This window comes from Bombyx mori, chromosome 2 (genome assembly GCF_030269925.1).
Source record: "Bombyx mori chromosome 2, ASM3026992v2".
Lineage (NCBI taxonomy): Eukaryota > Metazoa > Arthropoda > Insecta > Lepidoptera > Bombycidae > Bombyx > Bombyx mori.
Window position 1 is genome coordinate 2636604 of NC_085108.1, and position 13647 is coordinate 2650250.

At 44.7% G+C, this 13647-nt stretch overlaps 3 protein-coding genes across 3 annotated transcripts; 1 reads left to right on the forward strand and 2 right to left on the reverse strand.

Moving 5' to 3' along the window:
* Positions 1-1605: 1605 nt before the first annotated feature.
* Positions 1606-2420, reverse strand: LOC101742957 (chorion class B protein M2410-like). The gene is made up of 2 exons (XM_062672005.1): positions 2370-2420; positions 1606-2094 (listed from the first exon to the last, which is right to left on the reverse strand). The coding sequence occupies exons 1-2, from the start codon at positions 2418-2420 to the stop codon at positions 1606-1608; spliced, it is 540 nt and encodes a 179-aa protein (XP_062527989.1).
* Positions 2421-2733: 313 nt separating this feature from the next.
* Positions 2734-3320, forward strand: LOC101741785 (chorion class A protein L12-like). The gene is made up of 2 exons (XM_004933193.5): positions 2734-2819; positions 2930-3320. Exons 1-2 carry the CDS (start codon positions 2769-2771, stop codon positions 3278-3280), a joined length of 402 nt encoding a protein of 133 aa, XP_004933250.1. The 5' UTR covers positions 2734-2768; the 3' UTR covers positions 3281-3320.
* Positions 3321-7888: 4568 nt separating this feature from the next.
* LOC101743094 (chorion class A protein L12-like) lies at positions 7889-8982 on the reverse strand. The gene is made up of 2 exons (XM_021352640.3): positions 8834-8982; positions 7889-8272 (listed from the first exon to the last, which is right to left on the reverse strand). Exons 1-2 carry the CDS (start codon positions 8975-8977, stop codon positions 7937-7939), a joined length of 480 nt encoding a protein of 159 aa, XP_021208315.2. The 5' UTR covers positions 8978-8982; the 3' UTR covers positions 7889-7936.
* Positions 8983-13647: the final 4665 nt, after the last annotated feature.

Below are 13647 nucleotides of genomic sequence, written 5' to 3' on the forward strand. Positions count from 1 at the left end.
TTGGAGGGGCTTCAAGCTAGTGCGGGCCGCATGAGCGAACACTATACTTGCATAGGTCATGACCGGGCATATGCAAGTTTTGTAGATTGTCACCGTTATTACGAAGGGACAATTTACTTCACTTGCAAATCATCGGATAGAGACGTTCTGGTATGAACGCGGCTTGGTCGCGTACCGACTTAATGTGAGGGTGGAATGTCATCCCTCTGTCGAAGGTGACGCCTAGGTTCTTGACCTAGTACTTGCGGTAGGCAGCGGGTTGGTATAACCCTGGCATTGCTGACGCCCGTAAGGGACGGTAACCCCTGACCGCGAGGTGGGTGAATCGTCTGTCTTTTTTTTATTGCCTTTGTAGGCAGACGAGCATAGGGCCCACCTGATGGTGAGTGGTTATCGTCGCCTATGGACTTCAGCAATTTCAAGAGGCAGAACCAAGCCGCTGCCTATCGCTCAATACTCTCTACAAGCCTTGCTTGAATACATGTCATAGCGCTCGGGAAACACTGTGGAGGGGAACTCATTCCATAGCCGGATGTTACGTGGCAAAAAATACCTCTGGAAACGCACTATGGATGACCGCAGTGGCTCCAAGTAGTACCGATGAACTCTACTCCGGTGGTGGGTGGTGCGATGATAAAAACGAGGTGATGGTATCATCTCGAATAATTCCTCAGAGCACATACCCATGGAACATACGGTACAAAAAACAGAGGGACCCGAAATCCCTTCGCAGACCCAGAGGTTCCAAACGATCCGTGAGAATGGGATTATCAACAATCCGAACAGCCCTCTTCTGTATGGAGTCAAATGGACGAAGCTGGTATTTGGAAGCCCCGGCCCAGAGATGGGAGCAGTACTCCACGCGAGGCCGGAATTGTGCTTTATAAAGCAAAAGTCTTTGTCCAGGCGTGAAGTACCGCTTTGCTCTGTTGAGGAGTCCCAGCATTTTGGACGCCAACTTGGCTTTGCCTTCCAAGTGACTCCGAAACTGGACATCGCTCGAAATGCCGACCCCAAGTATCCCGATACTCTCGGAAAGTTGCAGGAATATTCCTTGGAATTGCGGCGCCATGACAAAGGGGTCCTTCTCAGCAGTGAACGCGCAAACTTGTGTCTTTAACGGGTTGAATTGAACCAAGTTAAATTCACCCCACTCGGAGACTCGCCCCAGAGAGGTCTACGCTTCAGGCACAAGTTTTAATCGTCTCTCTTGCACCACGCTCCGAGAGAGACTCTGATGGTTGATATATCGCGCACGCTGTCAATAAGCGACAGGTCATTGATATACATGATAAAAAGCGTGGGGGAGATCACAGAATCTTGTAGAATGCCAGCGTTAATGGTCATGGTATCAGAGCAGCAAAACCAGCAGAGCAGCAAGCCAACCGGCAAAACTAACGAAAAGCTTAACTTTGAAAGCCAGCTTACACAAAAATTACACTAAACATTTAAAGAATTCAAATGTAAACGACGAACTGATGTAGGATCATAAACATTTCTTTTTTACTAAAACTTCGAAACAAATAACAAACTCAATCGCACTTTTTGCCATATTTTATTTCAGTTCGACAGTAGGGGGTTCGGGATTTACATTAAATCACATGACTAGATGCCACCGCAGCCGCAACCGCGTCCGACGTAGCCTCCGTAGCCGAGCCCGTAACCAGCGCCGTAGCCGAGCCCGTAACCAGTGCCGTAGCCGAGCCCGGCGCGGTCCTCGGCTATGATGCCCACAGCGCCGTCGCCACAGCCGTAGTAGATGCCACCCTCACCGACAGTGGGGAAGACGCCCTCCACATAGGCGGTACCGAGGAGAGGCAGGTTACCGCAGACACCGACGGTGCCCTCGTACGAGTTCTCTGATGATACTCCTAGACCAGTAGGAGCGGCCGAGGAAGTGACGACGGGCAAACATCCTCCACGAGAAGCTTCAAGAGCAGAAGCAGCGCCGATGTCGTAGCCCAGACCAGCGTAGCCGTAATCGCCATAGCCGCGACCTCCGCAGCCACAACCACCGAGTCCAGCGCCGAAACGTCCAACGCCCAGAGCAGCCTGAAAGAACAGAATAATTAAAATGATGTTAAGATGCTTTGAAGAAACACGAAATTACAAGTCGAATTCAATCAGTTTGTTCAAAATATGCGTCCAAGTATTTTGAATCTTCACAACAATCGAAGGAATAACAGAATGTTCTGTTTAGTTGTTTGTGTGTCTCCAATACCAATGGATTGGTTTCTCAATAGTCAGTCAGTTCAGTGTCTTCACGGCTAGTGGCTCCACACGAGTGGCACGCCATTCAGTGTCATTGTGTTCAAAGTAGTGAAGGAACATAATTATGTAGTAACAGTCGATCAACTTGTATCACGTACCTGTGCCACGAGGGCGGAGGCGCAGACGAAGAGGATGAGTTTAGCGGCCATGTTGTTTCACTGAATGACTTCAGAATGAGTTTGATGTAAGATGTGCCTGTTTTTATACAGAAAACTTGGTAACCGCATTATCACATAGACGTGACTTTGACCTATAAATTTATGGTATTAGAAATTTTATTATGTATCAGTAAATAGTGTGGTAATCGGGAAATTGGAAATGGTACTATTTTACGTGTCGATTCAGAAAGTGCCAATATCTTTCGCATTTGTTTTTGATTAAGTGTGTCGACATTTAGTGGATGACGAGCCTTAGCGGAGCAGAAATAATAGTATAAAAGGGTTGGTGTGTGGAAGTAGCAGCATTCTGTCTCCAGCACGTGAACACATTACCACACTATGTCTATCTTCACTGTTCTCCTCCTCTGCGCCCAGGCTTGCCTGATCCAAGTAAGTCATCTTGTGTTTTTGATTTGTTTACTATCTATGTACAAACAATGCTGACTTGTATATTAGTGCCGGATCCTCAAGTATTAAGCAGAACTATGTTACTGTTATAGACTGTGTGCGGTCAGTACCCGGGTAGAGGTCTAGGCGGCTGCGGCTGCGGAGCTGGTCTGGGTGGCCTCGGACTCGGCTATGGAGCTGGTTGGAACGGACTCGGTGCCGGCTGGAATGGACTCGACGGTGCCTACGGCGCTGGTTGTGGTTCATACGGCGGCGAGGGCATTGGCAACGTGGGAGTCGCCGGTGAGCTGCCCGTCGGTGGTGTCACCGCTGTCGGTGGTCGCGTGCCCATTATCGGTGGTGTCGAGTACGGAGGTCCCGCCTGCGCCGCTGGTGCTGTCTCTATCTGCGGACACTGCGCTCCCACCTGTGGCTGTGGACGTGGCCTGGCTGGATACTATTAAACTATTGTGAATAAAACAATAACGCTATAGTAAAATTTTACCAGATGCAATCGAATTTTTGTGTTTCCTTCTCAGAAAACAAATATCTCGATAATAATCAAATAATATGGTAGACATTAGATATTTATGCGAATACTCAACTGTGCTTCATAAGGTGTCGTATGAGTGATATAGCTTAAAAGATATACATATTTTTCCTAAGTGGGGGATGCAATTCACGTCTATGAGTTCCGGTAGGATAAACATTTCGAGTCGGATTGTGGGGTTAACCGCGGGAACCTATCTTTTTGCAAAGCGTCCTGGTAGGCGATGCTCGACTTCTGCGAGTCCACCTTCAGCTGGCGATCTTCTTGTATACCTTACTCACAGGTGGGCTGAAGCCTTGGAGAGCAAGGGCGAGGCTCTTGCTGTGAACCTTGATATCAGATAGGGCACTTCTGTCGAAGCTACTGTCAGCTTACGGAATCCCCGAGGGGCTCTGGATGGGCGGAGCATCACGGTCGTTCTAGACGGTGAATGCTCTGGTACCATGACCATTAACGCTGGCGTTCCACAAGGTTCGGTGCTCTCCTCCACGCTTTTCATCTTGTATATCAATGACATGCTGTCTATTGATGGCATGCATTGCTATGCGGATGACAGCACGGGGGATGCACGATATATCGGCCATCAGAGTCTCTCACGGAGCGTGGTGCAAGAGAGACGATCAAAACTTGTGTCTAAAGTGGAGAAGTCTCTGGGGTGAGCCTCCGAGTGGGGTGAATTGAATTTGGTTCAATTCAACCCATTGAAGACACAGGTTTGCGCGTTCACTGCTAAGAAGGACCCCTTTGTCTTGGCGCCGCAATTCCAATGAGTATCCTTCCAAGAGTATTGGGATACTTGGGGTCGACATTTCGAGCGATGTCCAATTTCAGAGTCATTTGGAGGGCAAAGCCAAGTTGGCTTCAAAAATGCTGGGAGTCCTCAATAGAGCGAAGCGGTACTTCAGTCGGCGGCTGCGGACTGCGATGCGGTCTGCATTTTCATCGTCGCCGTCGTCGCCGAGCATACTGTGGAAGAGCAACCCGGTCGGCGGAGTATCGCGTTCCGACCCGGCAGGCTGGTCATGGCCCAGCGGGGTATCCCGGAACACCAGCGGTATCGCCCGGGCGGCTTGATAGGGCCGCCGTACCACGGAGACCGACCTCGTTGGTCGTCGACTATTGCCTCGACCATCCATCGCTCGGGTGTCCTCGGGGTGGCGCCGCGTGTCTAGTTGTAGTGTAGACCGCGGGAACCTCCCTACTCTGACCGGGTTTTGACCCCGGACGGAGATCGGACGTCGGGTGTAAGAGTGCAGGGGAGTCGTTTAGTGGGTAGGGCCCTAAAACTCCTCGGCCCGCGGTCTGCTCCCAACACCTTGCAGATCGTCAAGTCCCACATACCGCGCGCCCCCTAGGCGCGGGGACCTCGTAGGAGGTTCGGCCCCCGGCCCGAAAAAAACCATTTTGGGAGGGCTTAAACGACAAAGGGAAGATCTTCCACCAAGCGGGTGATATTTGCTCGACCGACGGTCCCAATGTTGTTGTTCGGAACTTGTATATATGCAAGCTTATCTTGAAAATGTCGTAAGCGAGATTCAGGTATCTGTCAATTATCTTGCGTTGTATGATGGCTCCCCGCCACATCACTCCCCTCCGAGACCGGAAGTCGTGTCATTTAGTTAGCGTTGTCCGTACTGAGATTAGCTTGCTGCTCGAAGTCTGCGGTGAGTTGAGACTGAGCTTGAATGCTGTGCGTGTATCGTGAGTAGTCCATGTGATGCAGAGCTGCCACGCCGGAGATGTGTGACCCCAAGCGTGGATGATCCGGTCGTGGGCTGCGATGAACTGTAGTGTCGTGATGAGGCAGTGAAGTTGCGTGCCGTAGGAAGCGCGGTGAGTCGGCTGCGATGGTCCTGTTGAGGCTGCGATGCTGGCTTGCTATGGGACAACTGTCGATGACTTGCTTTTATCTGCGAGAGTGCGCGAATAGTGGTAGCCGAAGTTCTTGATGCGCTGATGATGAAGTGTGAAGGCTGCAATTGTTCCGTCGCAGGTCACCACTATGGTACTTGTGTGAGCGGGAAGGCGTCGTAGCAATGAGAACTAATCTGACTTTAATGCGTTTTATTCGTATATAATGCGATTTATATCCGAATGAAATCGGACATCGGGTGACAGTTCGGTCGGTAGGGTCCTGCAGACATCGTCTGGCGATTTGCTCCCAACATCTACAGACTGTCAAATCTCTTACCCGCTGAAGCCTCGTATGAGGTTCAGCCCCCTGACCAAAAAAAGGGACAATCATTTAATACTACTACTACTCTCCTTTTTTATTGCTTAGATGGGTGGATATTGAGATATGAGTTCTAAGGTCTCAGTATAGTTACAACGGCTGCCCCACCCTTCAAACCGAAACGCATTACTGCTTCAAGGCAGAAATAGGTAGGCGGTGATACCTACCCGTGCGGACTCACAAGAGGTCCTACCACCATTAATTACGCAAATTATAATTTTGCGGATTTGATTTTTATTACGTAATGTTATTCTCTCGCCGTGGAAGTCAATCATGAACATTTCTTAAGTATGTAAGGTACAAGCTGTCCTGGTAGACTTCGTAGTGCCTTAATCGATAAATAAAAGACCTAAACTTTTGTGTAAAATAACGTAAAACAAACAAAAGAATCCGTCCGACGGGGGACACACCCTAGGGAAAACAAAATTGTTATTTTTATTTAATTCCGAACATTTTCATATTTATCTACCTTTTAAACCTTCTCTGGACTTCTACAAATAATTAAAGACCAAAATTAGCCAAATCGGTCCAGCCGTTCTCGAGTTTTAGCGAGACTAACGAACAGCAATTCATTTTTATCTATATATTAATACGTGAAGCAAAAACTTTGTATCCCTTTTTACGAAAATTGCGCGGACGGAGGAGTATGAAATTTTCCACACTTATAGAGAATACAGAGAAGAAGTGCACAATGCTAATATTTTTTTAAAATAATGTATAAAAGATACATTAAATCAATAAAGAAAACATTACATAAGTCTTATCCTTTAGGCCACGACGATTTCGCCGACTCCTTAGCCGATTTCAGCCACGGCGACAACTTTAACTACCATTCTAATTGCCACGGTGTGCTCATGTGTGGCTAACATAGCCAATTTTATTCCTAAGCGTTCATGCACATTGCGGACAGATGGGCACACCAATATGATAGTTGTAAGATATAGCACAAGGCGGGTGTATTTTCAGTTATGAAGTGCTTCAGTGTTTTTTTTTTTTTTTTTTTTCCGTACCTTTAGCAAACAACAAAGCCAGAGATTCATATTTACATTTTTTTGTTTTAATTTTAATTATAGTTGATACTCCTTGCCCATAAGGGGCTAAAAACTAGGTCACGCATTCATTCCGAGCCTCTTTATCATACCAGTTCTCGCATTTATTAGTCTCGTACTTTCATTCATTCCATTCATACTTTGCATTCCTAGCTGCGGCTAATAAAAGGAGGGGAGGGGGAGTAGGGCTGTTGGGACTCTTTATTTCTATAATTATTTACATTTCCTTATTCTACCTTAAACCTAGTACACGTACACTTAATCCTATTTACTTAAACTAGGTTACTTCAGAGTGCTTCATTAGACATGTTTCAAATTGTGATCGCACCGTCATCTATAAGGTAAAGTGTTTTTGTTGCTTGACGTTGGCCTATGGTGGGGCGAATGAAAATATTTTAAAACGCATAACTTCAGCACTGAACTAACAATGCTGTCGTTTTTCGGGTACATAAAATTGTAAGAACAAACTATAAATTTTGTGTAAAATAAAAAAAATGCTTTCTGTTCTTGGGAGGTAAATATGACAAAGGAAAGATCTTTTACTGAATGGGTGATATTGGTCGGTAGAGCGACGGTCCGAATGTTGATATTCGGAACTTGAATATATGCAAGCTTAACTTGAAAATTCGTTAGCCAGTACACACACAAACTTATCGCATCAAAATATAAGCGAGCCTTAGTTGATGCGGGTAGGTATAGATTGCATGCAGCAGAGATGCGAATGTTGCGATGGATGTATGGAGTAACGAGAATGGATAGAATACGGAATGAATATGTTAGAGGAAGTCTGAAAGTGGCACCTGTGACAGAGAAGCTGAGAAGTGCGCGTTTGGGATGGTATGGACATGTGATGAGACGAAATGAAAATGAGGTTGGTAAGAGAGTGTTAACTATGAATGTGGAAAGATATAGAGGAAGAGGTAGACCTAAGAAGAAATGGATATATTGTGTGAAAGACGATATGGGTAAGAGGGGAGTGAGCGAAGAAATGGTATATGATAGAAGAGTATGGAAGGAGAAAACATGTTGCGCCGACCCCAGGTGACTGGGAGAAGGGCAGGATAATGATGATGATGATGAGTTGATGCGGGTAGGCTCTGACCGACTGCGATCTCCGTTCCATGGGGGAGCCGCGTCCCAACGGAAGTTTCAATCTCGGCGTGCCATGCTTGAAGTATGGTTTCGCCACCTATAGGCTACGCCTACGGGTGACAAAAAATAAAATGAATACTATATGTAATTGTGTTGATCAAAATTTATTTAAAGCAGTCCATTCTCAATAAAAGCTTTAGTAGTATCCAGCCAGACCACGTCCACAGCCGCAGGTGGGAGCGCAGTGTCCGCAGATAGAGACGGCACCTCTAGCGCAGGCGGGACCTCCAAACTCGACACCACCGATGATGGGCACGCGGCCGCCGACAGCGGTGACACCACCGACGGGCAGCTCACCGGCGACTCCAACGTTACCGATACCCTCACCTCCGTATGAACCGCAACCACCGCCGTATCCACCGTCGAATCCACTCCAGCCAGCACCGAGTTCGTTCCAACCAGCTCCTACACCGTTCCAGCCGGCTCCACAACCACAACCACCCAGACTGCCCAAGTACTGGCCGTACACGTTCTAAAACCACAAAAAAGGCCTATGTTGACACTCAAATCTATGTTGATGTGAAGACTGTTAAAAGAGCCATCAGTCCCTAGTAAGAGAGTATTTAAGAGAGGCTGTACTCGGCGAACACGTTACTTGCGACGAAGGGCTCGACGAGTAAATTAACCTATAGACCCATTTATTTCTTCCGTGAAGCAGTAATGCGTTTCGGTTTGAAGGGTGGGGCAGCCGTCGTAATTATACTTGAGACCTTAGAACTTATATCTCAAGGTGGGTGGCGCATTTACGTTAGAGATGTCTATGGGCTCCAGTAACCACTTAACACCAGGTGGGCTGTGAGCTCGTCCACCCATCTAAGCAATAAAAAAAAAAGACAGTCCACTGAGTTTCTCGCCGGATCTTCTCAGTGGGTCGCGTTTCCGATCCGGTCGTAGATTCTGCGAAGCACTGCCCTTGTTAGGGCCAGTGTTAGCAACACTCCGGTTTGAGCCCCGTGAGCTCACCTACACGCCAAGAAGAAACTGAAATAGATTCTCAAGGCTATCAGCATAGGTAGGAAAAACAATTACTTACTTGGATCAGGCAAGCCTGGACGCAGAGGACCATAAAAGCGAAGGTAGACATGATGTAAACTATCCACGTACTGGATACAGAATGCTGCTTCTTCCGGACAATCTTTCTTTTATAGCGCCACTCGCATCCATATTCGTGCCCCATATTCATTCGAGTTTCGAAAGTCGCAATATTTTATCTAGGAATTACGCAAATTTCTTTCAAATCGACACGTTTTTCTGGGGGGGGGGGGGGGGGGGGTTGTGTAATAATGCTATTTTTCTTTAGATCACGTTCGTAAGATATCCCTTGAGAAATAGCGTTATTTTTTGAGACAACAGGTAGGTAATGGTGATTGACATATCTATATCATCGGTTACCAAAACTCTCATAATAGTAATATTTTGCGCCTGATCGATTTTTCCTACTAAAACATCTTGTCCGATGCTAGTTCACTTTAAGGTAAGGTATTCCGCATTGTTACTATGAACTGGTTTCTGCTGTGAGTCAGTTCACGGCGCTAACGGAGCTAAGTGATTACGGGAGCTCACAACAACGCAAATCATATCGCGACACATACTTCGAGACTTATGAACCCACGTGACGGTTTAGCTGGCTTAATCCTCAGTTTTAGTGGCATTTACGTACTGATGTAGGTATATTTCATTATAAATTTTTGAAATCGTCGTGGCCTTATGGATAAGACGACGTACATACGTATTAATTTTTGGAATCGTCGTGGCCTTATGGATAAGACGACGTACATACGTATTAATTTTTGAAATCGTCGTGGCCTTATGGATTAGACGACGTACATACGTATTAATTTTTGGAATCGTCGTGGCCTTATGGATAAGACGACGTACATACGTATTAATGTTTGAAATCGTCGTGGCCTTATGGATAAGACGACGTACATACGTATTAATTTTTGGAATCGTCGTGGCCTTATGGATAAGACGACGTACATACGTATTAATTTTTGGAATCGTCGTGGCCTTATGATAAGACGACGTACATACGTATTAATTTTTGGAATCGTCGTGGGATTATGGATAAGACGACGTACATACGTATTAATGTTTGAAATCGTCGTGGCCTTATGGATAAGACGACGTACATACGTATTAATTTTTGGAATCGTCGTGGCCTTATGGATAAGACGACGTACATACGTATTAATTTTTGGAATCGTCGTGGCCTTATCGATAAGACTACGTAGATACGTATTAATGTTTGAAATCGTCGTGGCCTTATGGATAAGACGACGTACATACGTATTAATTTTTGGAATCGTCGTGGCCTTATGGATAAGACGACGTACATACGTATTAATTTTTGGAATCGTCATGGCCTTATCGATAAGGCTACGTACATACGTATTAATTTTTGAAATCGTCGTGGCCTTATGGATAAGACTACGTACATTCGTAACGAGGGTTGGGGCTGAGCCGGGCGTTCGAATCCCGCGGGTAGACCAATTTTTCTAATGAAATACATACATCCATAACAAATGTTCACGGTTAACTTCCAAAGGGTAAATAACTGGAAAGAATCACGCACGGTCATCCGGACCCAAATTAGGATTCCTTGTGTCATGGGTACCAGAGGCTGACATACGTACTTATATATGTTTAAATATATACATAATAAAGACCCGGACAAAAAGCAAGAAAACCTGTTCACCACAGGAATGTTTGCCCGAGGTGGGAATCGAATCTACGACCCTTGGTGCAACAGTCAGGGCTGCTAATTACTGCTCCACCGAGTCAGTCAGGAATAGCATCGTGTAATTTTTCTTTCTTCAATATTTTCGGTTCCTTTTACTGGTGGTAGGATCTCTTGTGAGTCCGCACGGGTAAGTACCACCGCCTCGCCTATTTCTGCCATGAAGCAGTAATGCGTTTCGGTTTGAAGGGTGGGGCAGCCGTTTTAACTATACTTGAGACCTTAGAACTTATATCTCAAGGTGGGTGAAGCATTTGCATTGCAGATGTCTATGGGCTCCAGTAACCACTTAACACTAGGTGGGCTGTGAGCTCGTCTGCCTACAAGGGCAATAAAAAAAATTCTGAATAGTTTGACAGCATCCTGAAGGCAAACCCTTACGACCGTCAGTAATTGAACCATTAGGTATTTCATGGTTACATTTTTTTTATTGCCCATATAGACAGTCGAGCATACGGCCCATCTGATGGTGAGTGGTTACCGTCGCCCATGAACTTCAGGAATGCCAGGGGCAGAGCCAAGCCGCTGCCTACTGTTAAGTAAGCCAAAAGCCTCGTTTGAAGAAGGATATGTCATAGCTCTCGAGAAACACCATGGAGGGGAGGGAGCTTATTCCAAAGCCGGATGATACGTGGCAATAAAAGATCTCTTTTTTTATTAATTTTTATTGCTTAGATGGGTGGACGAGCTCACAGCCCACTTGGTGTTATGTGGTTACTAGAGCCCATAGATATCTACAACGTAAATGCACCACCCACGGTAGCAATAGGCAGGGTGGTGGTACCTACCCGTGTGGACTCACAAGAAGTCCTACCACCGGTAAAAATCTTACTCGAGAAGATCTACTTGTATATTATCATTCTTATTTATTGTTTAATTTATTTTGTTTTCTATACGTGCGAATTGATGGATTATTATTTTCTGATAATCAATCAATAAATAAATAAACCCGTAGTAATTTCTTTGATAGGAAGGCAGTTAATGATATTCCGGTGCCTTAAATTACACACGTCAGACGTCAAAGTGACAGCGCGGGAAACTCGACGTGTGGCCTTGCTGTGTGACATTACGTAGACACTTCATTAAAATACAATGCACCGCTGCATATAAATTAACGCTCGCGTCAATTCACTATATTAAAAAAAAAAGTTGAGTAACTGGTTCGTTCAGGAATGTAATCTCGTTAAAGTACTTAAATATTAAAAAAAAAAGATTGATACAAACGTACCGGCATCGGCACAATAAATATTAATAATCTCTTGTCTGTTTGTACGCCATCAATAATAATGCCTGCAGACAATTTCCGTACTGCAATGTATAAATATTGAAGAGAGGAAGAGAGTATTCTTTATTGTACACCAAATAAACAATGCGGATTATTAAATAAATAAAAAGTACAATTGGCTGTCTTGTCGCTAAAGGCGATATCTTCCAGACAATTTGTATCCAGATAAATCCTAACAAAGATACAGCAGATATATTACGGTGTTGATTATTATTATTATCTACTATTAACAATATATAGAGGGATTAAATCAAAAATAGACCAAACCTTTAAGCATGTTGTTAATTATTAAAATTACTATACGGGAAGATCGGTATTTTTAATCAGTTCAAACTGGCACACTAGATAGACTTAAAACAAAAGAAAATTAATCTCAATCTCAGTCATCGATTGAGATTACTAGTCTATGAGTGTTTTATTAAAATAAAGATTTTAGTGTTAAAAATCTATTAAAATATGCCCCACAATCCCATATATAAATGTCGGAGACGGTCATTAGTTAGGTATCAAAACAAAGCACTGATACACGAGAGGTGACAACACGATCGCAATGTGGTCGGAACTCGGCTAACCTCGTGCTACGATAGAGCCTAGCCGATGGAGGCGCATAGACGCCATCACATTTTTTTATATTGCCCTCGTAGGCAGACGAGCACACGGCCCACCTGATGGTGAGTGGCTTCAGTAATGCCAGGGACAGAGCTAAGCCGCTGCCTACCGCTTAATATTCCCCACAAGCCTCGTTTGAAGAAGGACATGTCATAGCGCTCGGGAAACACCGTGGAGGGGAGCTCATTCCATAGCCGGATGGTACGTGGCAAAAAAGACCTCTGGAAACGCACTGTGGATGACCGCAGCGGCTCCAGGTAGTATGGATGAACTCTACTCCGGTGGCGGGCGGTGCGATGGTAAAAACGAAATAACGGTATTATCTCATCTCGAACAATTCCTCAGAGCACTCCCCATGGAACATACGGTACAAAATACAGAGGGAACCGAAGTCCCTCCGCAGAGCCAGAGGTTCCAAACGATCCGTGAGAATGATTACCAACCAGCCTTCTTGAAGAGCGGTGCCTCCGTCCTAAGAACTGTCATTCGTTTTCGTTTGCTAACGTCAAGAGAATCTATATATTAATACGTGAAGCAAAAACTTTGTATCCTTTTTACGAAAATTGCGCGGACGGAGGAGTGTGAAATTTTCCACACTTATAGAGAATACAGAGAAGAAGTGCACAATGCTAATATTTTTTTAAAATAATGCATAAAAGATACATGAAATCAATAAAGAAAACATTACACACACTACATACCATGTATTTGACGCACACACGCATGATTACTATTTATTGTCAAACTTTTGTTCTTGACGTCTGTGGTCAAACTGAGAATAGATTAAATATTGTTTGTCTTTATTAATATTTTTTAATAGTGTAGCCTTGGCGAAATTTGTGATTATAGAAGTATAAAATACAACCATAATAGTGTACAAACTTACAATTTCAATTAATTATAGTCGAATTTCGACTACTGCGGGACCTCTAGTATTTCTAAATTGTTCTAAGATAAAAAACGTGATTTGTGTACTCAATATTTCTCTTAACTCGATCACCCTATTCGCCCCTATGATGTCGGACGTTGAGTCTTAATAATGCGGTTTCTCCGACATCTATATATATAAAAGAAAGTCGTGTTAGTTTCACTATTTATAACTCAAGAACGACTGAACTGATTTGACTGAAAATTGGTGAGGAGGTAACTTAGAACCAGGAGGAGGACATAGGATACTTTTTATCACATTCCCGTGGGACTTGACATAAAACGT